The 27,261-nt window shown below is 36.7% G+C and overlaps 1 protein-coding gene across 1 annotated transcript; it reads right to left on the minus strand.

Annotated features, from left to right (window-relative positions):
• Nucleotides 1-2,403: 2,403 nt before the first annotated feature.
• Nucleotides 2,404-27,253, minus strand: CDC37L1 (cell division cycle 37 like 1). The gene is made up of 7 exons (XM_027863192.1): nucleotides 27,063-27,253; nucleotides 22,641-22,922; nucleotides 18,355-18,448; nucleotides 9,726-9,841; nucleotides 9,091-9,213; nucleotides 3,584-3,748; nucleotides 2,404-2,669 (listed from the first exon to the last, which is right to left on the minus strand). Exons 1-7 carry the CDS (start codon nucleotides 27,192-27,194, stop codon nucleotides 2,568-2,570), a joined length of 1,014 nt encoding a protein of 337 aa, XP_027718993.1. The 5' UTR covers nucleotides 27,195-27,253; the 3' UTR covers nucleotides 2,404-2,567.
• Nucleotides 27,254-27,261: the final 8 nt, after the last annotated feature.

Consider the following 27,261-nt stretch of genomic DNA (forward strand, 5'->3'; position numbering starts at 1 on the left):
ATCAACCTTAAGTTTTTCTTTTCTGTCTTCTGGCCACTCTGATTATTAAGATCTGGTTGCCCAAAAGCAACTCTTGGAAGGCAGTGAAGGTGAAAGAAAGTTGAAGGCAATTGTTAAAATGAAGGTTGATTAAGTTGGCTCTGAGGATTTTAACCCCATATTTCACTTCTGTGTTTGTAATTGATAGCCAAGAGCTGGCTTCTAGGAGATAAAAAAATCTCTTTATTCATTAGGAAGCTGAAGGATAGAAAGAGAACAAAAACTTGAAAGGCATTTCTGCAAGCCTCATTTAAACAGGGACCTAAATGAAATGATTGCAGGCTAAGGAGTCATCAAAACTTCAAAATGCCATAGTTCTGCAATTTAATTGCAGTTCTTCTCTCTTCTTCTCCTACCTTCTGTCTGCAAAGACCCAAATCCCTCCATGCCCTCTTTCTCAATGTGTTCCTGTGGTCAGCACTGAATACCAACAAATATATTATATAGGCAAAACAGCCTATTTGCATAAAGCAGTTTTTTCCCCCATCACAACATTTTGCTCTGAAATTGAGAGAATTGAGGCACATGAAATATATTTGATTCACATTCTCAGTTAATGACTATTAGTTCAATTGGTAAGAACAGGGTAGCAATAATGAGTCTGTTTGCTTTATTAGTTCTCAAATACAGACTGCAACTTTTAAGAGTAAATAAGTGTATATGGCTCGTTTCAGAGAAGTGCAAGTGAAAGACCACATTTCTCAAAATAACTCTGAGCTCATGTTCTCCTAATGGTAGGACTTGCATTTTATCTTTATCAAAAGAAAACAGCTAATATCGATACTGACACCAATGAAAATAAATATTACAGCATATTTGGAAGCAAGTACTATAAAAAATAAAAGTCAGAAAATTCCTGTGATTGGGCTAGAGTTTAATGAAATTTACCAGTGACAAAGTAACCATTTTTGTAAGAAAAAAAAACTAGCCTTTATTGAGCAGTTTTAATCACTCAGCTTTGTATGAAGCCACTTAACCCTTAAAGCACTATGTAAATGTGATTATCCTTATTAACAATATGCTCAGGGGACTAAGTTCTTATAACAGAATAAAATAAACAAGAAGTCATTTTTTTTTTTTAAATTGAATTATCCTATAACTTGAAAGTACTGTACATGTAGTCTACAGGCAATTTATGGATCCTACCCTCCCCATCTACCCCCCACCTCCACCCAATATTTTCAGGTCATCTAGTGGAATGAAGTTAAACATGAGAGTTAAGTTGTTCTTATTCTAAAGAAGGACTCAGGTGAATTTTTTTTTTTAATTTTGCAGTATCTATAATGAGCAATGGGTATTGTGGTTTGGTGGACAGAGCACTGGATTTCAAGTCAGAAGACCTGGCCATAAGTCCAGGTTTGGCCTTTTTACTGGCCTTATGATCTCTGGGAAATTGTTTAACTCTCTTTAATTATAGTTTCCCTCATGTGCAAATGGGGAGAAAATAACACCTGCACTACTTGCCTCACACAGGGCTGTTGTGAGGAAAGCACTTCACCAATTTTGAAAAGTGCTCTGGAGTTTGAGGTTTGTCTTTTGTTTTTAATGAAGGGTTAGTGTGATAATCAAGTAAAATCACCTAGTAAAGAATACCATTTATTCAATGTAGCACTGAATAGACATTGGGGTGAATTTCTTAAAGTATCAAATTACATCCTGGTGTAGTGGAAAGAAGAAACTTGCGTTCAAATCCCACTTCTGATCAACACTTCCTAATTGTGTGACCACAGGGGGAGAAATTACAAGACCTCTCAGAGCCCTGGTTTCCTAATCTGTAAGATAAAAATACTTGCACCACCTATCCTCACAGGGTTATCATGAGGAAAGTGATTTGTAAACCTTAACACCATAGAAAACATGAATTGTTGTTATTACATCCATTTAAAGGCTAGAACTGACAGATATCTTGGAGATAAAAAATAAAAATTTAATCCTAATAAGGTAAGATATTTGTTTTAATTGCTTACCACCCAGCTCTGTTAAGTGGATATCAGTTACTGATTTATTGCTTTTAATATGATGAAACACCAGATTTGACATCTAAGTTAGCAATATGATACAAGTACATTTTATCTTTAATTGTAGAGTAGGACACGAATGTCTATATAAAAAGAGACTGTAGCAGATGCCTCCTAGAATCAACCAGTTCTTGTAAACATTGTATTTGTGCAGATTTTCATACTTTGATTCCAAAATTGAGAACAATAAGATTAAAGGCAAATTTAGTAGCCAAAAAAAAAAAAAAAGAGTCCAGTTTCACATCCTGCAACATATGGTGTACCTCTCCTCCCTCCAAGGGAAAAAAAAAACCACCCCTCCCCCCGAAAGACAAAAACAAAACAAAAAACCTAGCAGCATATTTTCCAAAAAAAGAGAAAAAAAATTACAAAATGTTTCAGTACTTTCTTCCCCTCTCATCAAAAACCAAACAAAAATAAAGTGCAGCACCCATAAAAGTGTCAAGAAGACAGCCAAGTTCTTCCTTTCTTGTAACAAAATAGCACTTGGCCTCAGCAGTCTTAACTGAACTATACAGTGTCCATCATTTTCGGTTCATCATCCTCTTTATGAACGACTGAGTTTAAGCTGCAGAGCGCTGTATTTGTACAATACTGAAGATAATCTGGATTCTGGAGCAGGGAAATGGAAGAAAAATACAAGAAATCAGTTATGTGAAAGTTGATGCGAAAAGACATTCCAGTTTCACTTTGCTTCTTCCAAGAAAAATAAGGATACAATGATTTCAACTATTCAACAACTTAGTATCAGGTGACGCATATGATTTTAATTCCACAACTTTCAAAAACACAAATTGAAAAGAATGTGACAATTTCAGAAATCAGTCTTGAATACTTACCTTATTACCACAGTAATATTTTAGAATTCTAAATGACAAATACCATATTAGCAAATACTGAAAACAATTTGAATTAGAAAAACACTGACCAAATGAGAGAAAAAAGAGCCCTCTTCAGCATCTGAATTTTGTCTGTTCAAAGTCAAACCTTAAAAGTGATATTATTTTCTTCCTATTGAGGACTAATGACCCCACATTAAAAACAAAACCAAAAACATCAATTGAAGAGCAAGTAAAACTCATTTTTGGCTTCTAAAAATTATTTTTAAAGAAGGAGACATATAAAATATTTCACTTATCTACATCAATATTTCAGAATGGAGAACATAACACTCTAGTCAAGAAATACAACAGGTTTCATTCCATTGGTCATTTATAAAATGCCTATTCCATGCAAGAAGTGTGCTAAATGGTAAGGATTCAGTTCTATACTACAGCCAGAGTAGGGTGACACAGGTATCAGGGAGAGGAAAAGGGGTGTGTGGCTGCAGAAAAGTGGCACAAAGAGACAGACAATACAATACACAGGGAAGTTCATTGACTTTGGACAAATATACAACATGATCAGAGAGTAACCAAATTAGTATACTTATTAAGATGGGAACATTTTAATAGTCATGATTACTCAGAAATCATTCAGTAAGGGAATGACAGGAATAGCACAAATGATTACTTCTCCACACCTACCTGTGGTAAGGATTCTAATACACCTATAGATCCAACACCAATGTGAGGAACATGATTCTGAACTGACATAGGTTGAAAACTTTGTGATTGAGAATAGAGTCTTACTCTTGACTTGAACGCTTCGAGTTCATTTTTGAAGGCTTCAAAGTAACCCTCTTCTTCAGCCTGGAAAATAAAAAAAAACCCATCAAAGTCTATTTAAAAATTTCAAGATTTCTTAATGTCAAGTAGAATGGATACTGAGATTGCAAGAGAGGAAGGACACTCTTGTTATATAATACACCTTAGCAACCCTTCAGGTTAGAAAGCTTAGGTGTCATTCAGTGTCTGGGTAGAACTGTTTGATACAAGCATTTGATTACCTTCTCCTTCATGTTCTACTCTGTAGCACAGTTATCTGTGTACACTCTATCATTGCTGTTAAGATTATAAAGCTTTTTGAGGGCAGGGATATTGTTTCACTTTTGTATCCCCAGCTCACAATAAAATAATAACAAATTCACATTTAAATTGTGTTTTCAGGTTTATAAATATCTTTCTTCACAACAACCCTGGTAGGGAGGCAGTTCAAGCACTAGGGATCGTAGGGATGGGAATACCATGTCTCCTGACTCTGCACATTCTCCATTGCATTAAGCTTCCCTGAAAAACTTAAGACTAGAGAGATTAAAACCTGCTCCTGCAGAGAAGACCTGAAAACTCAGGGAGACAATTCTTTTCCCTCAATCAGCAGCTTGATGTCTGGGAGCCTTTATTACTGAAAAGGCCTTCCTAGACGGTGCCCAAACTTCCTAGCAGATTTCAAAGAGAGCACAAGACCTTAGAAAGCTCCTTTTCAATGCATGAGGTTTAAGAAGTCAGTAGATCTCAAAAGTTGATACTTAGTGGCTTTTCTTCAAGCCCGTTTCCACCCTGTTCTGTACTATAAGCCATTGTGAGCAAACCACTTCAGCGCTGACATCCTTAATACAGGAGTAGATGTTTACTGGTTTTTGAATTATGCCTTCTGTTCTCAATATAACAATAGCATGATCTACTCAGAAAGTTATCTTATTTCTTTTCAAGCATAAAGTACAACTATATTCAACAGGCTGTGGATAAACATGGAAGACTTACTTTATCTCCCCCTAATCAGCCTATCTTGGCATGCATATTCTTTTTGGACCCTAAAATTCACCTTTCACACCCAAAATCATTCTAACCACAAACTCACCTTTATTCTCTTACAGATATTCGTGTATAAAAACCCCTTTCCCAAATTTTCCTTCATGTCCTTTATATATTTTTTCTTTTTAAAAATTGTACTGAAACTTTTTCTTCCCTTCTTTACATTGCTAACACTTCACAATGACACCTTTCTTCATCTCCACCCAAAAGAACCCTCCTTGTATCAGACACACTGTTAACTTTCTTCCTATTTTTTAGTTATGACTTAATGATAATTCCATTTATTTAAATATTGCTATTCATCTACCAACAGTAAGGAGTGTCCTTTGTATTACTGGACTAACTAGCCATAGACAATTATAGTGTTCTCCTTTACCCATGAAAATGGTCTAGCCAGTTTCTGGAAGGTTAATATAATGCTGATATCAAGTTTTTTTTGTGTGTGTGGTATTTAAAAAATTTTTTAAAAATTAATTTATTTTGATTTATCAACAATCATTTCCATAAGCTTTTGAGTTTTAAATTTTTCTCCCCCTCCCTCCCCCCAAGATGGCATGCAATCTGATATAGGCTATACATACACACATTTTTTATACACCTCTGAATGAGTGGGTTTTTTTTGGTCATATTTACTTTACAACCACATCTTAGAGAAAATAGGTATCTTTTGTGAATCCTCCTCATTGTCTTTGAGATCCCAGTATCTTCTATCTGTCCCAGGATTGGTGTATATTTTTTCTTTCAACCCTTCAAAGTTACTTACAAAATAGATGAGGGTACACACAAAATCAAAGAATTCTGTATCATGGTGTTCATCTAAAAAGTACTCATATCAAAAAAAGAATCTCCACCACAACACATCCACTAAGTGGTCTTTCAGTCTCTACATGAAGACTCTAATGTGGATGAAACCATTCTATCCTGCTTTGAAGCAGCCCCTTCTTTTACTCAGTAAAAAATTGTAATGTATTTTTTCCCCTCAAGTCTCAATGAGTCTCTTTGCAACTTCCCCTCATTCCTCCTGATTCTGTCCCCCAAGGCCATACACAAGAAGTTTTACCTTTCTTTCATATGAGACAGGGACAGTACGGTCCACAGGGTCACAAAGAGTCAGACACGACTGAACAATCTCCTAAGTCTTCTATGGATAAAGTAATTGCCATTCCTTTGTGATCCTCCTATGGTATGAATTCAAGGCCCTTTCTTATCCTGGACACCCATTTCTATGGGCTCTCCAGATTTTCAAAATTCTTCCTAAATTGTAGCATCTAGAACTAATCATAATACTCCAGAAATAGTCTGACCAGGGCAGATGACAACAAAACTCTCACCTACTTATTCTTGGCAGCTATGGCCTCTCTTAAATAATGACAAGATGAAATTAGCTTTTTTTGTTACCATATGCAGTGCTTAGTATAGTGCCTGGCACATGTCAGGCAATTAATAAATGTTTTTTTGATTGTTGATTGACTGATATCACATTGTTGACCATACTGAACTTGAAGTGCAGTGAAACCCTCAGATCTTTTTCGGAAAACTGTTGTCCAATTACTTACCTGGATCCTTTATTTATATAAAGATTTTTGAACCCAAGGGTAAAACTTGGGTTTCCTATTAAATTTCAATGTATTAGATCCAGCCCAATGTTCTATATAAAATTAAACAAACCATAAAACAAAACTAAAAACAAACCCAGCAAAAGCAAGGTATACCTCAGTTTAAACTTTCAATCCTTCTATGTTCTATTGAAGAAATCATCTTTAGTATTTGTTAGAGTAATTTCTTCATTAGTTTTTATCCACTTACTACCTATTCCTAGTTATTCTACTAGCTTAGGCACCATATCCTTTTGGGGGAATTCCTGGTACATGAAAAGCAATGAAGTGAATACCTCAAATTTTGGCTTCCTTAACTATAAGGATTTATTGTTTTGGCTAATCAAGGTTAACTTACAATGGGAAATGCCTGCTCTGTCATGGCCCTGACACTTCCAATGGGTAAGTTATTGAACCTTTCTGTACTTTCTTTTCCTCATACAACACAAACCTTATGGTTTTATGAAGCAAAAAAATTTTGTAAACCTTAAGGTGATATAAAAAAATGTGTTATCAGCAATACCACTTCTAGGTATGTATCCCAAAGAGATCATAAAAATAGGAAAAAGACCCACATGTACAAAAATACTTATTGCAGCTCTTTTTGTGGTGGCAAAGAATTGGACATTGAGGGGATGCCCATCAATTAAAGAATGGCTGAACAAGCTGTGGTATATAAATGTAATAGAATACTATTGTGCTATAAGAAATGATGAGCAAGCAGACTTCAAAAAAACATGGAAAGACTTACATGAACTGATGTAGAGTGAAATGAGCAGAACCAGGAGAACATCGTACACAGTAACAGTCACCCTGTGCAATGACTGACTTTGATAGACTTGGCTCTTCTCAGCAATGCAACAATCTAAGACAACTTCAAAAGACTCATGTTGGAAACTGCTATCCACACCCAAAGAAAGAAATATGAAATCTGAATGCAGATGGAAGCATGCTATTTGCTCTCTTTTTCTTGTTTTGTTTTATTGCTTCATTCTCATGGTTCCTCTCATTAGTTGTAATTGTTCTTTACCTCATGACTTATGGGAAAATATGCTTAACATGAATGTATATGTACAGCCTATATCAGATTGCACGCCTTCCTGGTGAGGAGGGTGAAGAAGAGGAAGGTGGAGAAAATTTAAAACTCAAAATCTTATGGAAGTCAATGTTGAAAACTAAAGATAAATTAATAAAATAAAAAAATGGGTTATTTACAAATCATCTCTGTTTCTTATGAAAATTTCCTCCAGTGCATGACACATTAAGGAATGATATAATTGTGGCACGAGGCCTGAGGGTCATTGCCACACTGTGAGAGCCTGACTCAGAGCAGAATGAAAATCTAGCTTATTGGTGTCCACTACTGATGACCTACACTACTTTGTGTCACACATGCATGTATGTATACACACACACACAATCTCTCTCCTTCATCCTGGTTTGAGAAGGAGCCCTGTCCTTGTTTCTTTGTTTTCTTGGAAGAGTAAGACTTTCCCTCTATGCCCTCCTTCAGAATTCTATCTTGGGGTTCACACTACCTGCTCCAAATGACATGGTTCTCACTTCCATGATTGATGACTTGATCTAACCTAGTTGGACAAAAGCTACCCCCCCCCCCCCCCCCCCCCCACCCCGCCACATCCATGGCTACTAATGCCCTTGTTTTGAAATCAGCTCTACCATATAACTCTAGAACTATAACTCTAGAACAAGAGTTCTTAACCTTTTTGGCAGTTTGGGAAAATTTAATACTAATGTAGTTTGTTGCCTACATTCACAAGTGAAATACTAAATTTCAATTGGAAGTTGGTGAAAATAAAAATGTAATGTTTTTTCCAACCCAGTTCACAAGTCCCCTGAAATCTATCCCCTTGTGAGTCCATGGGACCTAGCATAGAACTCCTGTTTTAGAGCGACAGATTCTTTCCTTTATGTTCACAGTATGTCCCCCACTTCCTTTGAGGTCAAAGGGTCTATATTTCCATTTTACCTCTCCCTGGGTCTAGTCCCACCATTCTGCTGCGGCACAGAATTCCCTGTCTGACCTTCCCTTCTTAGAGATGAAACTGAGACCTCTCCTGTATCTAACTCTGTTTCCATTCTTTCAGGTCCTAGTTAATTAGGTAGCTAGAAATAAAAAACGTGATCTGGGCTTAATTGATAGTGGACAATTATCCTTGGCTCTCCCTACTCCCCAGTAAACTCTCATTCCCTGAGATACGTCTTAGTCCTCATCTCTGGAGACTGGCTAGACTACAATCTTCACAATAATAAAAGAGAAAGATCCTCATGAAATTTATTCTTACTTTTATGTACTTTTATCATTTGGGTAATATTGTAGGTAAGCTATGAATTTCCCACCACCAGTTATCAGTCATTTTGGTTAGTGTCTAAATCCAGAATATTGTGAAGATCAAGACCAGTCAAGATTTGAATCATCCACATGTCTCAACTTGGTTTATGTTTCACAGCACTAACCTGGTGGGCTTCCCTTAAATCTGCAGAATAACAAGTACAAGATTCTGGTGGTACATTTCTCTTTACCTTTCCCCAGCTGTCCCCCTTTCCTGCCCCCAACAAGAAGAATCCTTCCAATGCCACTGTCACAGAACCTACAGTGATCACAATAGCAATATCTAGTGCAGGAAGCATGGTAGACGATTCCACTAAAGCCTTTGACAGGGTCATCCCAGATGCTACAACCTACCTAAAGTTTCCATTTAGCACTTTCCCTCAGCTACTTACTTTGGCTTTCTGGAAAAACAAACGAAAACACCCTCGTGGATCCACATTACAGTTTTTGGCCATTTCCATAATAAACTGCATTACGACTGCTTGATGTGCTACTTGTTCCATTAGAGCTCCTTTCTGAAAAGAAATTGAACTTTTATAAGCAACTCTAACAAAAAATATAGTTAACATGTGTCTATTGAAATGGCATAATGCTTTGCATTTAGAGGCATTTTAGTCTTTGCCCTTTGTTATCTATCATATATATCTAATACTGTATGATTTTTACAAGAACCTTAGATTTTGATCAACAGACCTGTTATTAGCTTAACTAAACCTAGTCAGTGATGTTAATTTAAATCAATATTTAACTACTGTTTGGATGTAAAAAAATTTTTTTATTATATAAATTACAATAAAGGTAATTTTGAAAGGCCATACCTTTCTAAAGAATGTTTCTATTTTTCAACTGGAATACGAATGAATCAACTCTCCTTTACAATTATGTCTAAATGAATTCTAGAAACACATGTGGGGCTTCGAATTTATTGACCATGAGAGTGTCTCTCCAATATAGATGCAAAAAAACAAAACTAAAGAAGCTAAACAAACTAAAGTATTTCCAAGTTTCCAGAAGGTTTACACAATACCTTTTCAGCTTCTAGATGAAAACACCACAAGATGAGATACTTAGCAGTTTCTTCACACACAAGGTATGGCTGGTCAGACAAGAATCTCTGACTATCATCCCATCGACTTAGCATACCTTTAAAAAAAGAATTATAGTGTAAATGACAAATACACTTTGTGTTTCTGTGGGATGAAATGACATTTTAAAATTATTTCATTTTAAATATTACTAGAGAAAATAGAAAATAATCTGGTGGGTAAAAACAACCTAGCCATTTCTAATTGCTTATTTTCGTTTGTGCAGGTCAAGATAACATTTTAATATAAAAACTCTCTTCAAACAGATGCATGTTGCTATAGAAATCATTCAAGTGGTACAATGTCTTATATCTCAGATCATTAATCAGGTCAAACTAAGTATGAAGGAATTAAGAAACATTGTGGAATAGGAGGCCAAACTCTAAACTTCAAAGTCAGGAAGACCTGAATTCAGATCCTACCTCATACTCTTATTATTTGTGTGACCCTAGGGAGAGGGGTATTAACCTTTCCATGCCTCAGTTTCCTCAGTAAAACAAGAGGGTTGGATTCTACGGTCTTTAAAATCCTTTCCAGACCAAAAGTTACGATCCTAAGTTGTTTCAACTATTTGAACAAGTTAGGTTTTCCTAAATGTCTAAGTAATAAAACTGTACACATAAACAAAGAAGAAATTAAAGTCTCATGGATCTAGATTTGACACTGTGATACAAGTATCGTTACTTCCATCTTACAGATGGAGAACCTGAGGCTCAGAGATTAAGTGACTTGTTTAGGGTCAAAGCTGAGACCTGAACCCATTTCTCTTGCATATGAAACCCCTTCAAAGATCTGAAGATAGTTAAATAGCTCAGAATTAAGGATTCAACTAAATCTTAGTGAGGTAGTCTTAAAGAAAAAATGATATAGTGTTGTTTAAAGAAAAACTGGCAGAGTGCTGTGGAAGCAATACTGGATTTAGAGGCAGAATCTGAATCAGCTAGAATTTGAGTCGTGCCTACTTATGTGATACAATTAACAGTAGTGACAAAAACACTACCTCTAATATAGTATCTTTTCTCTCAGGCTTCAAAAACTCATAGCAATGCTTTCTGGAATTGGTCATTTGTCTCCTCCTACTTTACTTCTTCCCCACTCCCCCAGATAAGTTTCTAGAGACTCTCTATCACATCCCAGATACCCAGCCCAAGTAGGCAAGCAAACATCTCTACTGGTCCTGTCGGGTTACAAGCAGCTGCTTCAGCAGGGGATTATTAACCAATAGTACTCCAGGATTTTTTTTTCCCCCCAAATTTGCCATATTCTTCTGGGAGGCTTATGAGCTTTTTTTTTCTTTTGGTGAGGCAATCGGGGTTAAGTGATTTCTGCAGGGTCACACAGCTAGTAAGTGTTGTGTGTCTGAGATCAGATTTGAACTCAGGTCCTCCTGACTCCAAGGCAGGAGCTCTATCCACTGCACCATCTAGCTGTCCCCTCAAGCCTTTCTCTTCTAAGTGTTAGCAGAGGACATCTTTTCTAGTGGCACCTGTGGATCTATCTACCAAATCTTCCTTCCTTGAGGCTCAAGGAGCTGCTTCCTCCTCATAGTTTAGCTCCACCTCTAAGAAGAATGTCATGTCTGCTGTATAGCTTGCTCAGTGCTCCTGTACTCCATGTTCTCTGTGTCACATTTATCTACCCTTCAGCTTCCAGTCATAAGTTACACTGTTTTCTTATTCTTCTTTGTTTTTCCTTTGACATTTTTCTTTCTGGGAAAACCTCATTTTCCCCAAGAAACTGGAGAACAGACAACACTTTCACCTTTTTTCTCTAGCTGGGAGATCAATTTGCATTTTGTTAGTCCTAGCTATGATTCAGCAAGGGCAGAAACAAACATAATACATTCTCTGCATGTAGCTCCAAAATTCTCCTTTCCCTACATGCTTGTTGGAAGTCCCTTAGTTCTCAGTTGCTTTTGTGGCTAAATGTCTTTTTGCCATACCTGGCTGATGAATAGAGACTCAGTTACCCTACCTAATGATGTTTTGTACTTCTCTAATGCCACTGTCATTTTAATACTATTATCTCATTTTTTTCATTAGATCAAGTTCCACAAAGACAAGGACTATGTCTCCTGAGTGAACCTTTACTTAGTTGCTTTTGACTGGCTATTAGTAGATATCGTCCAAAGCCTCAATGTTCAGTTTTTTCCCATTCCTCCTACTCCTTGACAGAGACCAAGTTACCACATGTTGAGTAAGCCAATGATGATGGAAAAACTTGGGATGAACAATAGGTTCTTCCAACACTCACATCAAAAACATGCTCCAACTAGTAATATATTAAAAACCAAATGACTAGAAGTCTATGTAGACTGGTTCCCTATGTATCTGAAATGAACTTACTCAGACATAGGAAGAGAAAGGAAGACACACAGAAGCACCTTAAAGTCTATCAACATCAGGGATACAACTACTTCTATTCTAGAGCAAGACTTCTAACTCCAACACAAAAAACCACCAGACTGCATTTTATAAGTGACCGAAACAGTATCAAAGAATAAGTAATTCAGAAATCAAAGCATAGCTGCTTTCAGAAATTCCACAAATTAATTTTCTTCTTTTAATACAGTCTCATACTATGTTTACTTAAATAATAAGTGATCTGGTTAACTGTAAAGTTTTATCAATACTATTAAGGCCTCCTCTTATAGTAATACTATTAAGGCTTCCTCTTACATTATTAAGTACCTGCCCTTTTTACTCCCTTATCTTATTTGGGCCCTAAAATTCAGTTCCTGAATTAAATAGCACACACTTTTCATTTCTTTATTTTGTTCCTGATTTAAAAAAAAATTACACAAAAGCAAATTTAATCTTTTATGGAGTTAATGAACTTGGAGGAAATAAACAGAGCTCAAGTCTCATCTGCTAATATAAGAGAAGTATGACTGAAGTTCTAATCACTCAATACAAGTACTTCTCATAATAAATGCTTACAGTGAAAACTTTTCAAATTCCTAATCAATCAAAAAGTTCATCAACAGAAACAAAAATAATTCTTAATAAACACTCACATCCAAAGTTCATAGGAATATGTGGAGCCAAATTTACATCTTTAACTCTTTTCTGATGAAAGCTGCATGGAATTTTTCCGGGTTCTTTTCTTGCCTCTAAATTCTACAGTAAATAGCAGCTTGCATTGAAGGAGCAAGTAGGCAAGGTGCTCCTCTCACTCCAGTGACTGAATCCATATCCATTATTAAGTCAGAATCCTGGGGGAAAGATCACTGGCATCTCTCAATTCATAATGAAAATTCTTTGGGTACAAATTCTCTTTTAAACAACAAAAAAACAAAACTATAACCTACATTCTTAGACAAGGACAGTATCATATGGACAACAGAATTCAACAGATTCATGATCTTAGAGCATGTATTCTTTCACTAGTAGACGTTACAAACCATTCGTCTTTTCATTCTATATGATTCTTTACTAAGTCTTTCAATAAATCCTCTATTAGGAGAACTACCCAAACACACAAGAGATCTTTTGGTTTTTAGTATTTTGTGGATATCAATGAAGTACTTGAGCTTTCCATGTATTATATATAAGCTATTTCCCCTTCCAGTCAGAAATATATCTGGTGGGAGGGAGGTAGCACAGTAGCTAGAATGATGGGCCTGGAGTCAGAAAGATTTGAGTTCAAATAAGGTCTCAGATTCTTACTAGCTATGTGACCTGTCATTTAACCTCTTTTTGCCTCAGTCTCCTCAACTGTAAAAATGGGGATGATAACAATAGTATCTACCTTCCTGAGCTGTTATAAGGATCAAATGAGAGATTTTTGAAGCACTTAGCTCAGTAGCTGGCACATAGTGGGCACCTAATAAATGCTTGTTTTCCTTCTTTCTTTGTTTTCTTATACCACTACTTGTACCTAAGTCATCTTTGGCATTAGACAATTTTGAATCTAATCAACTAACAAGAATTTATTAAGTAACTACCATGTACAAGGTGCTGGGGATACAAAGAAAAAATGAAACAATCTCTATTCTCAAAGGAATTACATACTATCAGGAGAGATATCACATACACACGTAAGTATATAGAGAATGCAAAATAAATACCAGTTAGGGAGGGATGGATCAGTAAGGCTTTGTGTATAACACTGTGCTTAAGTTGGGTCTTGAAAGACATGAGGAGGAAGTACATTCCAAACATGAGAGTCAGCCACTGCAAAGCTCCAGAGACAAGAGATGGCATGCTGGGTATGAGGAACAGAGAAAAAGAACAATTGGCTAGAACACAAAGTGAAAGCAGTAGAGTGATGTATAATAAAGATGAAAAGTAGGTTTTGAAGGGCTTAAAATTCCAAACAGAGAAGTTTGTGTTTGATCCTAGGAGCAATAGGGAGCTACTGAGTAGGAAAGTGGCTGGGTCAAATCTCTGATTAAGGAAAATCATTGGCAACTCAGTGCTGGATTGAAATAGTGAGTCTTGAGTTGGGAAGACTAATTAGGAGGCTACTGAAACAGTCTAAGCAATAAGGGATGAAGGCCTGTGGGAATGGAGTTACATGGAAGAAATACTGTGGAGGTAGAAATGACTATTTAGCAAATGAATGAGTACGTGGGATGAAGGGAATTGAGAAGTCAAGGACAAAACTGAGGTTAAGAACTTGAGAGACTGGAAGAATGACTGGTGTTTGATACCTTTGACAAATAACAAAATTCAGTAGAAGGGTGAGATTGGACAAAGGTAATGAGTTTTGTTGAATTTAAGAGGTCTCCAGGATACCTAATTTGAAATAGCCAATAGGCAGTTGGTGATGCAGGACTGAAACTCAGGACAAAGTCAGGGGCTGGATGATATCTAGATCGAGGAATCATCTGCATAAAGATAAGTATTAGATTCATAGTAGCTGATGAGGTTAACAAAAAAGAGTGTAGAGAAACTAGAAAAGATGACCTTGGAAAAGCCTTAGGGAACATTCATAATTAAGGACTTTGATATGGCTGATGAGCCAGCAAAGGAAACTGAAAAAGTTTGGTCAGTCAGGTAGACAAACCAGGAGACAGCAGTACTGTCAAACCCTAGAGTGAAGAGAGGATCCAGGAAGAAATGGCAGTCAACAGTATCAGATGCAGCAGATGGGTCAAGAAGGCTAAAGACTGAAAAAGGTTATTAGATTTGGCAATTAAGAGACTGATGGTAACTTTGGAGAGAATATTTTCAGTTGAATGATAAGTTAAAAGCCAGATTACAAAGAATTGTGGAGTAGAGAGAAACTTGAAGAAATAAGTGCAGAAAATTGTTACTGTTTTTTGAAGAATTCCCTAAGAAAGGGAGGAAGGATCTAGCATAACAGCTAGAAGGCTGGTAATGTATAATTAAGTTTTTTTTTTAAGATTTAGGGAGACTTGTGCATGAAGGCAGCAGCAGAAGAACCTGTATATATGGAGAGATTAAAGATTAGGAATGAAAAGGGTAAAATATGCCAAAAATGGAAGGGGAAGGGATCAAGGTTACACACAGAGGGATTGGTCTACATAGGGAGAGTATCATTATCAGAGACTAGGAGAAAGGAGAAGAGAAGAATGATGGCAAAGGGTGTTGAGATGAAGGGAGGAGAAAAGAAGAAGATAATGGTGAATGGGCTCAAATTTTCTCGGGCAAATTAGAAGCAAGGTCTTTAGTGAAAAGGGCAGGGGAGAGGGAGGAGTTGGAGTCTTGAAGAAAGATGAAAAAGTCTGAAATAGTTTCATTGGGAAGTGAGATAGGGAATCAACTAGAGAAATAAAAAGATTGCCTACTGGCAATACGGGCCCAATTGAGCTTAGATAATAAGTTTAAAGTGTGCCCAGTCAACAAAATGGGGTGACTTCCTTTACAAAACTCTCTTCAGCAGTAGTGAGAAGAGATAGGAGTAATCCAGGGAAAATTGAGAAGTCATTTTTGAAGGACCTGCCACTACTTGGATATGGAGTCTTTAGTGTTCCACTCCCATCTCAAGTCAGTTGTAAAAAATATTCAATAAATCTTTTTTTGGATATGCAAGTCTTACCCATGAGTTTCTTTTCCCCCTTTTCCAATGCAGATGATGAGTTACTATATAATAACCCAGCACTACTCATTTGGATAAGAATTTATAATAAAATGAAAGAATTGAAATGGGGAGGAAAAACTAAATCTCATTTTTAAATTCCTCAAAGTTCTCATTCCAACTGCTCAAGTAAGTAGTCCTTACTTAACTCTTCTCTTTCCCTGTAATCTTCAGTCTCTCCCAATTTACCAGCTTCTTCCCTGTTGCTTACAAAAGGGCTACATCTCTACCTACTTCAAGGGAAAAAAAATACCTTCACTTCACTCCACCATTATGAAAAAAGTAAAATACTTTAACATACCCTTCTCAATCCCATCCCCATCCCAAGAACCATCTTTTCCAATAAATAAGTACAGTCAAGCAAAAAAAAGAAAGAGATCTTCATTCCACAACTACAGTTTATCTCCATGTCCAAGTGGAATTCTTTGTCAAGCCTTTGAAGTTATAATTGATCACTGTACAGATGAGAGTTCTGTTAAATGTTTTTTTTCCTTTAAATTATTATGGCATTGTATAATTGTTCTCCTGGCTCTGTTCACTTTGCTTTTCATCAGTTCATAAAGTTTCCTCAAGTTTCTTTGAATTTTTCACATTAGTTATTTTTTATAGTACAGTAATATTCCATTACATCCACATACCACAAATTATCCAGCCATTCTACAGTTGGCTAGTACTTACTTGCTTTCCAGTTCTTTGCTACTACCAAAAATGCAGTTACATATTTTTATCTACACGGGAACTTTCCTTCTTTTAACCTCCACGAAGTTAAATGCCAAATTCGGCCATTACTGATCCGAAGGGTACGTACAATTCAGTGACTTTGTAGGTATGATTCCTAATTGTCTTTGAAAACTGTTGGATCAATTCATTAGTATGCCTGCCTTCCCACAGTTCTGCCAACATTGACCATGTTTGGTTTTTTTCCATATTTTTCAATCTCATCCAATTTCCGATTTGTTCCAATGTGGATTAACTTTGCTATTCAATTGAAACAGTTCTCTCCAAGGAGGCCAATGATCTCAATTACTAAATCCAAATGCCTTTTCTTGTTTCTTCCTAATCTCTGTAGCATGACTCTTGATCACCCCTTCTTTCTAGATACTCTCTTCTCAGGCTTTTGGGAAATCACTCACTCCTTGTTCTCCTAGGTCTGTAGGGCTATCCTTTCTCCTGCTCCTTTACTGGATAATCCACCTCTCGCCCTCAAGGCTTTGGTCTTAGGCCTTCTTTTCTCTCTCTACACTATCTTGGTAAACTCAGCAGCCCCAATGGATTCAATTATTCCTATGGAGATGACTTCCAGATGTATGTAAATGGCTATGTATATGTTTCCTGAGCTCAAGTCTCATACCACTAATGACTATTGGACATTCTATCTAGATATCCCATGGGCATCTCAAACTCAGTACAACCAATACAGAACTTCATGTTCATTATGGTCCCGTCATAATGAATGTGAGGGAAGTAATGGATAACAAGACTAGAGCCAGATTGTGAAAGGCTTTAAATGCCAAACAGATGTTTGTTGTTTTTTATCCTAGAGGTAATAGGGAGCCACTGGAGTCTACTGATCAGGGAACAACATGGTCAAACCTATGCTTCAGGAATATCACTTTGCCAGTTTTGTGGAAAAGAGAGACTGGTAGCAGGGACACAAATTAGGAGGCTATTGTAGTAATTTCCTGCACAACTGCTGAACTAATCTTCCTAAACAAGCACATCACTGCCTTGAGCAATAGACTCCAGTGGCTCCCTCCTGCCTCTAGGATAAAAACAATATAAGCTCTTTTACTTGGCATTTAAAACCCTAACACAAAATAAGAGCTTCCAACCTGTCAATTCAGACAATTCCACATTACTCCACTGCAGACCCTAAATATTTTAGCCAAACCAGCCTACAGTTTCCTTACACACAACATTTCATCTCCCAGTTTGGTGCCTTTGCAGGCTATTCCCTGGGCCTGGAAAGCACTCCCACCTTACTGCTGCCTGCTTCCTTCAGAGCTGAGCTTAAGTACCATCTTACACGAAGTCTTTCTGGTCCCTTCAAGCAGTCAGTGTCTTCCTTCACACCAAAATGACTTAGTATATATTTCAGTGCTCTGCTTGGTTACTTAAGTAACAAGAATTTGGAAGAAAAAAAAAAAACCCTAGCCAGAAATCACAAGATATTAGTGACCAAGGATGAGGAAGGGCAGAGAAAAGTGATTGGAGAGTAACAGGAAATGTATAAAATTGCATATAACAAAGAAATGGTTTTATCTTAAAGGTTAGTACTATAAAAATTTTTATTTTTATTAACTGGGTGGTTTTGCCTATCACTCTGCTTTATCTTTGAGAAATTAAAAAAACAAAACAAAAACCAAACACTCTGCAACCACAGCCACATAATTATGTCAGAAATAGCCAGAGAACTAGTGCGTGGTTGGCATTTACCTTCTTTTGTGCTCCATATTTTATATTCCCATTTTTAGCATAGATGGTACCAAGAACTACAAAAGAATGAAGTTCAAGTAAGGTACTTACCAAAATGTCTAATCTTTTGTTCATATTTCTGCATAAATGATTTGGATTTATCTTCATCTTCTATTTCTTTACTTTTATCTTGATTAATAAAACTCTGAGAAAAAAAATTTATAAAGTGATCAGAATATTTCTTTGCCTCATTTGAACTAGAATATCTGAGTAGGCCATTTTTGATATTCTTTCAAAGTTCAGTCATCATACATGTCTACATATCCTTCTTTTGGAAAGGAAACTCTATCACTATATCAATCCAAGTCCAAGCCTTAATAGATTGCCCTTAAAATCAACTCCCCCGCCCCCCAGCATTTTAGTTTAAAAAACAAAAAAAAACCAAACCTATTATTGTCTAAAGTCATGTAGAGAAAACAGAACTAAACTTGAATTCTGAATTGCTGAAGTTAAGAAGTAGATACACTTGAAATAAACCAGCCAATTCAATAAACATTTACTAAACATGTATACTCTAAGCACTGTGTGAGACAAGACATGGTCCTAGCCCCAGTGGGAATATTCAGCTTACTTTTTAATCTATCTTTATCATACCACTCCTCACTCCCAGCCTCGTGATCACTTTAGTTGTTCTTTTCATCTTCTTCATTTCCATTCTTTCTTTTTTAAGGTGTGGTGACTAGAAATACACAGTATTCCAGAGTGGACACACATTCAGAAATAAAATGGGCATATACTTATAACTGGATTAATTTCCTATAAAGATTTTTGACTATAACCCTAGTTAGTTCCAATTGAAAATGATCCCAGAAATCCTGATCAAAATAAGGTAAGATATATAATTACTTTTAAAAATCTCTGATAATTCCTGAACAAGATGGCAAAATTTAGCTGAAATTTCTAATAAACTTTATGGGGCAGTTAAAAAAAAGTTTTGTCCTTAAAACAATTTGAAAGCTCTATTAAAGGACATTTCTTTCAGTTAAACACAAAAAAGGACATTAAATCAAGTTCTTATTTAGCTAGGAAAACCATTGAACAGTTTTTCAGAACATTCTGTGACCACGCTGATAGGCTGAGATCATCACTGCCCTAAATAAAAATCGCATTCTACTTTTCTGCCAGCTCTTAGAATTAGCAAGAATTCAAAAACACACATAAAATATGAGTATTTCCTGCTAATTCTTTTCTCAGTAAATTCTGTCATCCAGATTCCATCTCCATGACTTAAATCACTTTATAACAAGTATAAATTTAAACTAGAATAAGTCTATATAAAAAGACACTGTTCATTATAAAACATTCCTAATTAAAATCTGACAAATGCAGGTCAGGTAAGAAACTAGGTTTAAAAAGAAACAGCTGATAGAGTTGAATATTATAGTATGTCAGGTCTGCCACTTCCTAGCTGTGTGACCTCGGGCAAGGCACTTCCCCTCTGTGGACCTTAGTTTCTTATACTAAGGGGGTTGGGTAGATGGTCTAAGGCCCCTTTCAGCTCTGTGGACCTTAGTTTCTTATACTAAGGGGGTTGGTAGATGGTCTAAGGCCCCTTTCAGCTCTAAATCGATGATCCTATGATTTTCTCCCTAGATAAAACACTTGTGACAGAACTAATTTTCTAAAGTTAAAGAAGCTTATTTTTTAAGGAGCATTTACTAGATAATTCACAATAACACAAAACAATTATCCACCTTTTCTAGAACATGCATTCTATCATTATTTGGCATTTGGTTGGACATATACCCTTGCCCTTTATCCTGAGATGGGTGTCCACTCTAGAATATTCTATGTTTCTGGTCACTGTGAGTTAAAAGAGATAAAATGGAAATAAAGAAGGAAAAGAGTCAGAGAAGGGCAACTAAAGTGAATAGACATGGACAGCAGTCTTAAAACGATCAAACGTAAAAAGTAAAGACAATTATATATGAACAAAAGAGACAATTTTAGCTTAATCAAGCTTAGGAGAGGATAACAGGATAAAAGTACTATCTTTACATCCTGGATATGCGGTTATTTTTAAAAAAAATTAAATCCATTTTCTCTTCTTCCCATCCACCCTCACCACTGGGAAAACAAAAACAAAACCTTTGTATGATATATGCATAGTCAAACAAAACAAATTCCCACATTGGCTATATCAAAAAAATCTGTATCATTCTGCACCTTGAATCCAACACCTCTTTGGCAGGAGATGGGGCGGCAAAATAAGCAAACTTCTGAAACACTCCCTTTCCCCTAAACTTTTGGCCAAAAAGAGAAATTCAAAAAAGATTTAAGATTCACTCCTGATTGAATAAATAAACATTTATGAAGCACTTTCTGTGTGTCAAACACTGGGCATCCAAATAGGAAAATCGACAGTCCTTGATCCCAAGGAACTCATGCACTCTAACTCAGGGAGACAATACTTATAAAGAGTTCAGTTGAAGGAAGGATGGAAAGGCTATTAAGTCCTAAGGATGAAGCAGCATGTCAGATGGGTAAGGATGAAGCAGCATGTTCATAATGGGTTACTAAAGGAAACTGGTATATTAGGGTGTGCCCTAACTTTTATATCAACTGAGAACAATTATGTCTTTCTGCAGGACAGTTCATGACTATACATTTTATCACATTCATCTTATACTGTGGTGTCAATTCCAGTCTGTCCAAGATTGTAACCTAATAAGGAAGTTCTTAAGGTATTTGTTAATGGTGAGAGCAGTAACATTTGCTCTAAAGCTAAGGTTTTTCATTTTCCAAAAATCCATTCTCCGTAAGTATATGGAATAGTAAATCAGAATTATCTTCTATGCTTTGTATTTAATTACTGTGTTTCTGCAAAATAAACGTTACTGCTGTAGCTCAATCTGCTAACAGAAGTATTCATTTGCTATCAGATAATTATGCTATATCACTTCTACATAGAGAATGGTTACCTCAACAATAGTTTGGCCTTATTATTAAAGGTTTTTTTTGTTAACAGATATTATTTAGCAGGCAGGTAGAAAGTAATAAAAGGCTTCCTATGTAGCTAAATAACTCAACTTCTTTTCATAATAAGAGAATTTGGCTCCTCAATTCCTTAGCTACTGCTCTGAGAGTTTCAATATAATGCCAACTGATGCTTGTTATTCTGATGTTTCTTAAATCTTATTTGTGAAGGGCTGAAATTACGTACTCATATTATTATGAAAATGTGTTCAACAATGATCTTAGATGAAATCCAACAGCTATTTCAATAGATTTATGTGAATAAGAAATATGCAATTTTGGAAATCTTCAAACCATAGGGAAACAGATTTTCAAGGTCATCTAGTCATAGGATTTAGAGTTCAAAGAAAATTTAATCTAGTTAAATCCTTGAATTTAACAAGAGTAAACAGACCTGAAGATGTTATAAATTACTTGCCCAAGGTCACACAGGTAGTAAGTAGCAAGGCCTGGACCTAAATCCAGACATTCTGACTTCAAAACCAGCTCTTTCATAATGCTTGTTTATCATCTCTCTGTCCTTCAACTTTGTTATTTTCCATAAAAATTGATATCTATTCCATTATCAATGCTATGTAGGGAAGGCTATCTAATTACTTTCCTAGATTGATTAAATTTAGTTTCTTTCAGCTTCCAGTGTCAGGTAATTTTCCCTAATCTCTAACTCACTAACAAGGGTCGTGAACTTTGGCACTTTACCCTTTCTTTCTCAGCCGCTTCATCAATAAAATAAAGGGGGCTGGACTAGGTCACTATCTTACCTAGAAACTCTATGTCTGGATTAAATCTAAGGTCTTGAATGAAGAACACAGTCAGGAAGCTTTGATCGTGTGCCTTGGTGGATACAGTGAGTCAGTCAATGGCAGTCAGGAAAAGAACTGCTGCTTGAAATAATTGTTGACCCCTTAGCTTATACTCTAGCCTTGATTTTTATACATTCTTAGGTACAGTATTTTTTTTAAGAGAAAGAATTGCTAGATTATTTGAAATATCCCTTCCAACACTAGTGATTCTACCAGTAAGTAAAAGTTACTTAACTAAGAGTTTACTGCATGTAAGCTAGTAAACGAAATGCAAAAGGCTATTTACCATTAAACACATTCAGTAGCTACAAATTAGTCTTATACAATCAACACTGTAACTTACAGCTATTATCAAGAATTAGCCACATCAAACACTGTATTGGGGGGTATTTGTTACTGGTTTTCTATAAATCTTTATTGAATTTGGGGAAAAAATTGGTAGATAATGAGTACTGTTTTGTTAACATAGATATTCTAATGCTAGGATATTAAATGTCCACAAACATACCTAAGTGCATTGATAATTTTTACTTCGTATTCCTCAACAAAAGCTTGTACCTTATTAAAAACATCCTTGCTAATGGCATCCATGTTCCACAAACACATTCTCTCTCGCTGTACCAGGGCCTCTTCTTTTTGTCTCCACTCTTCTTCCCTTTGCCTCAGTTCTGACACTGCTGTTTGTGCTTTGGCATGTTCCTGATCCAGGGATTCAGAGTTATGTAGTGCTAAACTACCAAGTTTCTGCTGAGCTTCAGCTAGATTCCATTTGCACGCTACAGAGCTTTTCACAAACTCTTTCTGCTTTTGGCAAGCCAGTTCAATCCCTTGGCTATACATCTGGATGGAGAACAAAACATTATTTGTAACAATTGAAGGAAACAAAGCATATTTGTTCAGTACAAACATAATTTCACTTTAGATTGTATTTCACAGTGGTCAAACATTTCCAATTTTCATTAATAGAGATTACCCAAATTTTCCAAGTCAGTTAAACTTTTTTGAAGTTTGCCAGAGAATAACTAGGGAAAAAACCTCCAACTATTGCATCTTTATTATATGTACAACTTATTCACCATTTAGTATACATGACCTTTGAGTGCTGTCTTCTATTCCCAGCTACAACATAAAACTTTTAAAGGGTAGGGATTTTTGGTAACCTATACAGTAACACAGTGCCTCGTGCAGTTTGATTCCAAACATTTCCTTATTATCTTGTAATAATTAAAGTAACAGAAACAGAAGCCCACAATTTCTCTCCTCCCTAACACAATGAAAACAAAATCTTTGGAGTTCTCTACTGCAGAGAACTTTCTTATACCAAGTAATACCAAGAAGTGACTCCTTCTTTCTATCTGTATGTATACTTGGGAATCCTGGTCCTTAAGTGACTAAAGTCTCTTACTCTAAAATACAACAGCATTTATATTTCTCAATTTGAAAAAGGTTCAGGTGCTGCTTTCATTTAGCCCAATGCAAAATGTAAAAGTGCTTTCTTTTTTTAAGAAGGTATGTTGAAGGACTCATTACAATTGTTTGATCAGTTAAGAAGTTGTTCATTAATTGTAAATTACCTAGCCAAATGTGCTCCCTCAACTGCGGATTATCCACATTTTAAATACTATGTGCCTTCAAAAGGCAAAGGAATCCTCAAGCAAAGCCCAGCTTCTGGCAAACTTGGAAGATGAGACAAATGGGAATACTCCTAAATTCAGATGTTGTACCCACTCACCACTTTAGGATTTTGTAAATGTTCACCCCATGCTTATATTCTAAACCATAATACTTTACATGTATACAACACCTTGCACTAAAGCACTTTGTTCACAGCACTCCCATGTATAGGTAGTACAAATAACTACCATTTTAAAGAGAGGTTAATGACTTGTCCACAGACATACACTTAATAAATGTCAAGGCCAGACTACAATTTAAGTTTCTAAGTATTTTACACTTAGGAAAATAAAATCTTTATTCTTATGCAGTTTTCATACTTTATACAGAACTACTATTTGCAAAACCTAAAGAAGGTAGCTATTGGCATTAGAGTCTTATTTAAGTCAACTGTTTTCAGTTGGACTAAATTTCTATTTCTTCACATAACTGTAATCTGAGGACTCATACCCCTTTAGATACTTTGCCTCTTCCTCACTGGCAAAAACTGAACCAGAAATTTAACACTTTAAAAATGTTTACAAAATGTGATAAACATTTTCTTCTTGCTGGTTCTAATACAGAAACTTAAAAGTTTTAAAGCCAGAAAGAAAAGCAAGTATTTTAAGTGTGCTTAGAGCAAATAAATGACCAAAACTAGCACTAATCAAGCTACCACTTTGCAAACTGAAATATCATTGATAGAGCATTTAATCCAAATAAGGTTCAGCTGGGCTTCACAACTTCAAAGTATACCCCACCCCACCCCCAAAAGAAAAAAACCTTTACCTACTCAAAATAGATTTTCTTTTGGGAGCACTTCTGTGAAACAATCTCTTTGAACTGAAAATTCCTGAGAAACTTAAAAGACCTATTCTTTCTTGTGCCTACAAAACTGATTTCAGAAGTTGCTGTACAAACTTTCTTCAAGATGTTACCTTTCATATTATAAAGATGACATTACTGGTTCATAATTAATAGGGTGCTATTGATTCATCAATTCTTTCATATCGTCTCCATTTCTAAGGTGGCTGGCGGTGTCTGTGGTTGTAAAACTGAATTCTGGTCTATTAGCTAGGGGATGAATCAGTAATTGGCTTCTTTGTAAGCACCATACTTATAAATAATAAATTTTTATTATCATATACAAAAGTGAGCTTAGGGAAAAGAAGTTAATTTTCTGTAAAGCATCTTTAAGAATCCATTCATTTTGCAAGAATGATGGAAGGTAGAACATTTTCATTTCACTGGAAATAATTACAACATTGCCTACTCTATGGCCTAGAGAACTCTTCCCAAAACACTTCCAGGTAAGGAAAAAAACAAAATTAGGTAAACTGGGACACTGAAAAGTACGTCATAAGACAAGATTCAAGAAGCTTGAAGGGTCTACTTCAGGTAGTGAGTTAAAAGGAATGAGAGCCTGACATTCCAGACCTACTGATATTTTATAGTTTACACGTATATGTAAAATCGATGACTTTATATAGTTTTGTCCTATTTGATGCTTATAACAATTCAATGTGGTTGGTACTACAAAGAATTGAGCACCCTCTTTTACAAGTGAGGAAGTTTAGGCTCAGGGAGGAAAAGGAGGCTTTGGCCATACATGTTTTCAGAATATCATGGAAAGTATAGTCAAAAATGTTATGAAAACAAAAGGGCACTGGCCATTTGAATGAGGGTGGGACACAGTCTAATATGAAAATCAAAGCCAGGGTTACAAAACTGAGTCAGATGTCAAAGATGATCCTTGAAATTTCATTAGAATTTTGCTCAGGGAACAAGTAGACTGTCAATTCTCCCTCTATTAGTATTAGTTTCACCAAACGAGGTGATCAGAGAGCTACACAAAAAGAACAAGGCAAGTTTATTCAAAATTTACACAAGGGTAACAAGAAAATAAAAGATAGCAATCTGCTAAAAGTTCATATGGCATTACTGAGGAAGGTCTGCCTCAGCTTCTTTTAGAATGTGGCTCATAGAATTTAGAACTGAAAGGGATGTTAGCAATTATCCAGTCCAATCTCCTCTTTTACAGATTTCTTTGCAATTTTAATTGTCTAAAATCATATATTCAAATCTAAGTTTTCTGACTTCAAAATTCAGAGCTGTTTTCATTAAGGCTAGTATCAAAGTGGCATATCGAACCTGAACTGGCTGGAACACCTCATTGTAGAATCACCCAATCTTTATTTCTGAAAGCAAAACTACCAAATTCTTACCTCCTGATCTTCAGAGAAAGAACAGCCAAAGTGAAAAGGCATATGTACCTGTGCCTAGGGGGATGGTAGGTGGGGAAACTGGGATAAGCAAACTGTGGAGTTGGCGGGACATTAGAGATCATTTAGTAGTCCAGGGACCTCTAAGATGTCCATGGATTTCGTTATGTCTGTGAAGTTGGTTGAGGAGAAAAACTACATTTAATATAATTGGCTTCCTTTGAAATTCTATTTATTTTATTTTATTTCAAAATTCTTAGAACGGGTCCATGATCTAAACCAGACTGCCGAAGGAGTCCACGGCACAAGATTAAGAATCCCTGAACTAATCTAACCCTCCACGTTTTAGAGTTGAGCAAACTAAGATTCAGGTATTAGGTGACTTTCAGCCTAGGTAATAAATAACAGTCCACATTGGAATCCAAGGTGGGGCAAACCGACTGTTCTTTTCATTACAGGGCACTACTCAAAAACAAAAAAAAAAGAGATGTTTGATGTTAGGAACCCAAAACACTGGTGCATTTTACTATACCATTTCACTTTCGGTCTCTCAGGTTAAGAGAGGCAATTCTGCCAATTCTCACCTCTCCTCCAGAGGGGGAAGAGCAGCCAAAGTGAAAAGGTGCTTATGCGGGCATGGAAGTAGAAAAGGGCAGGGGCGATCAGGTTGTAGAATTTGGAGCTGAAAGGGTACCTACTGCAATCCTTTCATTGCATACAAGAGGAAACTAAGTTCAAGGGAAGGGAAGCGATTAAAGGATTTAGGAATGGAAAGGGGACCTTAGGGGTGGCCCCGTACAACTCCCCTATACCTACCCACCCCCCAGTCCCACAGTTAGGACGTCTGTCAGCTGGTTTAGCTCCTCCATTAGGCACCCATTCCCTCCCCCACTCCCACGGGAAAGGGGTGGTGGAATGAGCAGAAACCTGATGCAGCGAAGAGAAACGGGCGGAGACCGTGACCAAGGAGAACGGGACGGGGGGCGGGGCAGGAGCAGGGGCCGGCCCGGAGGCTACTGACCCTCCCGTCCCCCCCAATCCCTGCGGAACGGGGGGGGGTCAGGCAGGCAGACCCTCTCCTTCCCACCCAAGTTCGCCCCTTTACCTGGGGGCTGTCTCCAGGAGGTTGCGGGAAGCGGGAAGAGCCGGGAGATACATCCAGCTCCGTCTCCTCGTCAGCCTCTCCGCCGTCCCGGGGGAGGTTCCAGGGTCCAGGCGGCGGCCACGGCCGCTCCATAGCCCCCTCCCCCCGGCCCGGCAAACCGCCACCTTCAACGGCCTCCCGGCAGACCGGAACCGGCTGC

The sequence above is a fragment of the Vombatus ursinus genome, unplaced genomic scaffold, assembly GCF_900497805.2.
Source record: "Vombatus ursinus unplaced genomic scaffold, bare-nosed wombat genome assembly UNPS02014770.1, whole genome shotgun sequence".
NCBI classification, from domain to species: domain Eukaryota; kingdom Metazoa; phylum Chordata; class Mammalia; order Diprotodontia; family Vombatidae; genus Vombatus; species Vombatus ursinus.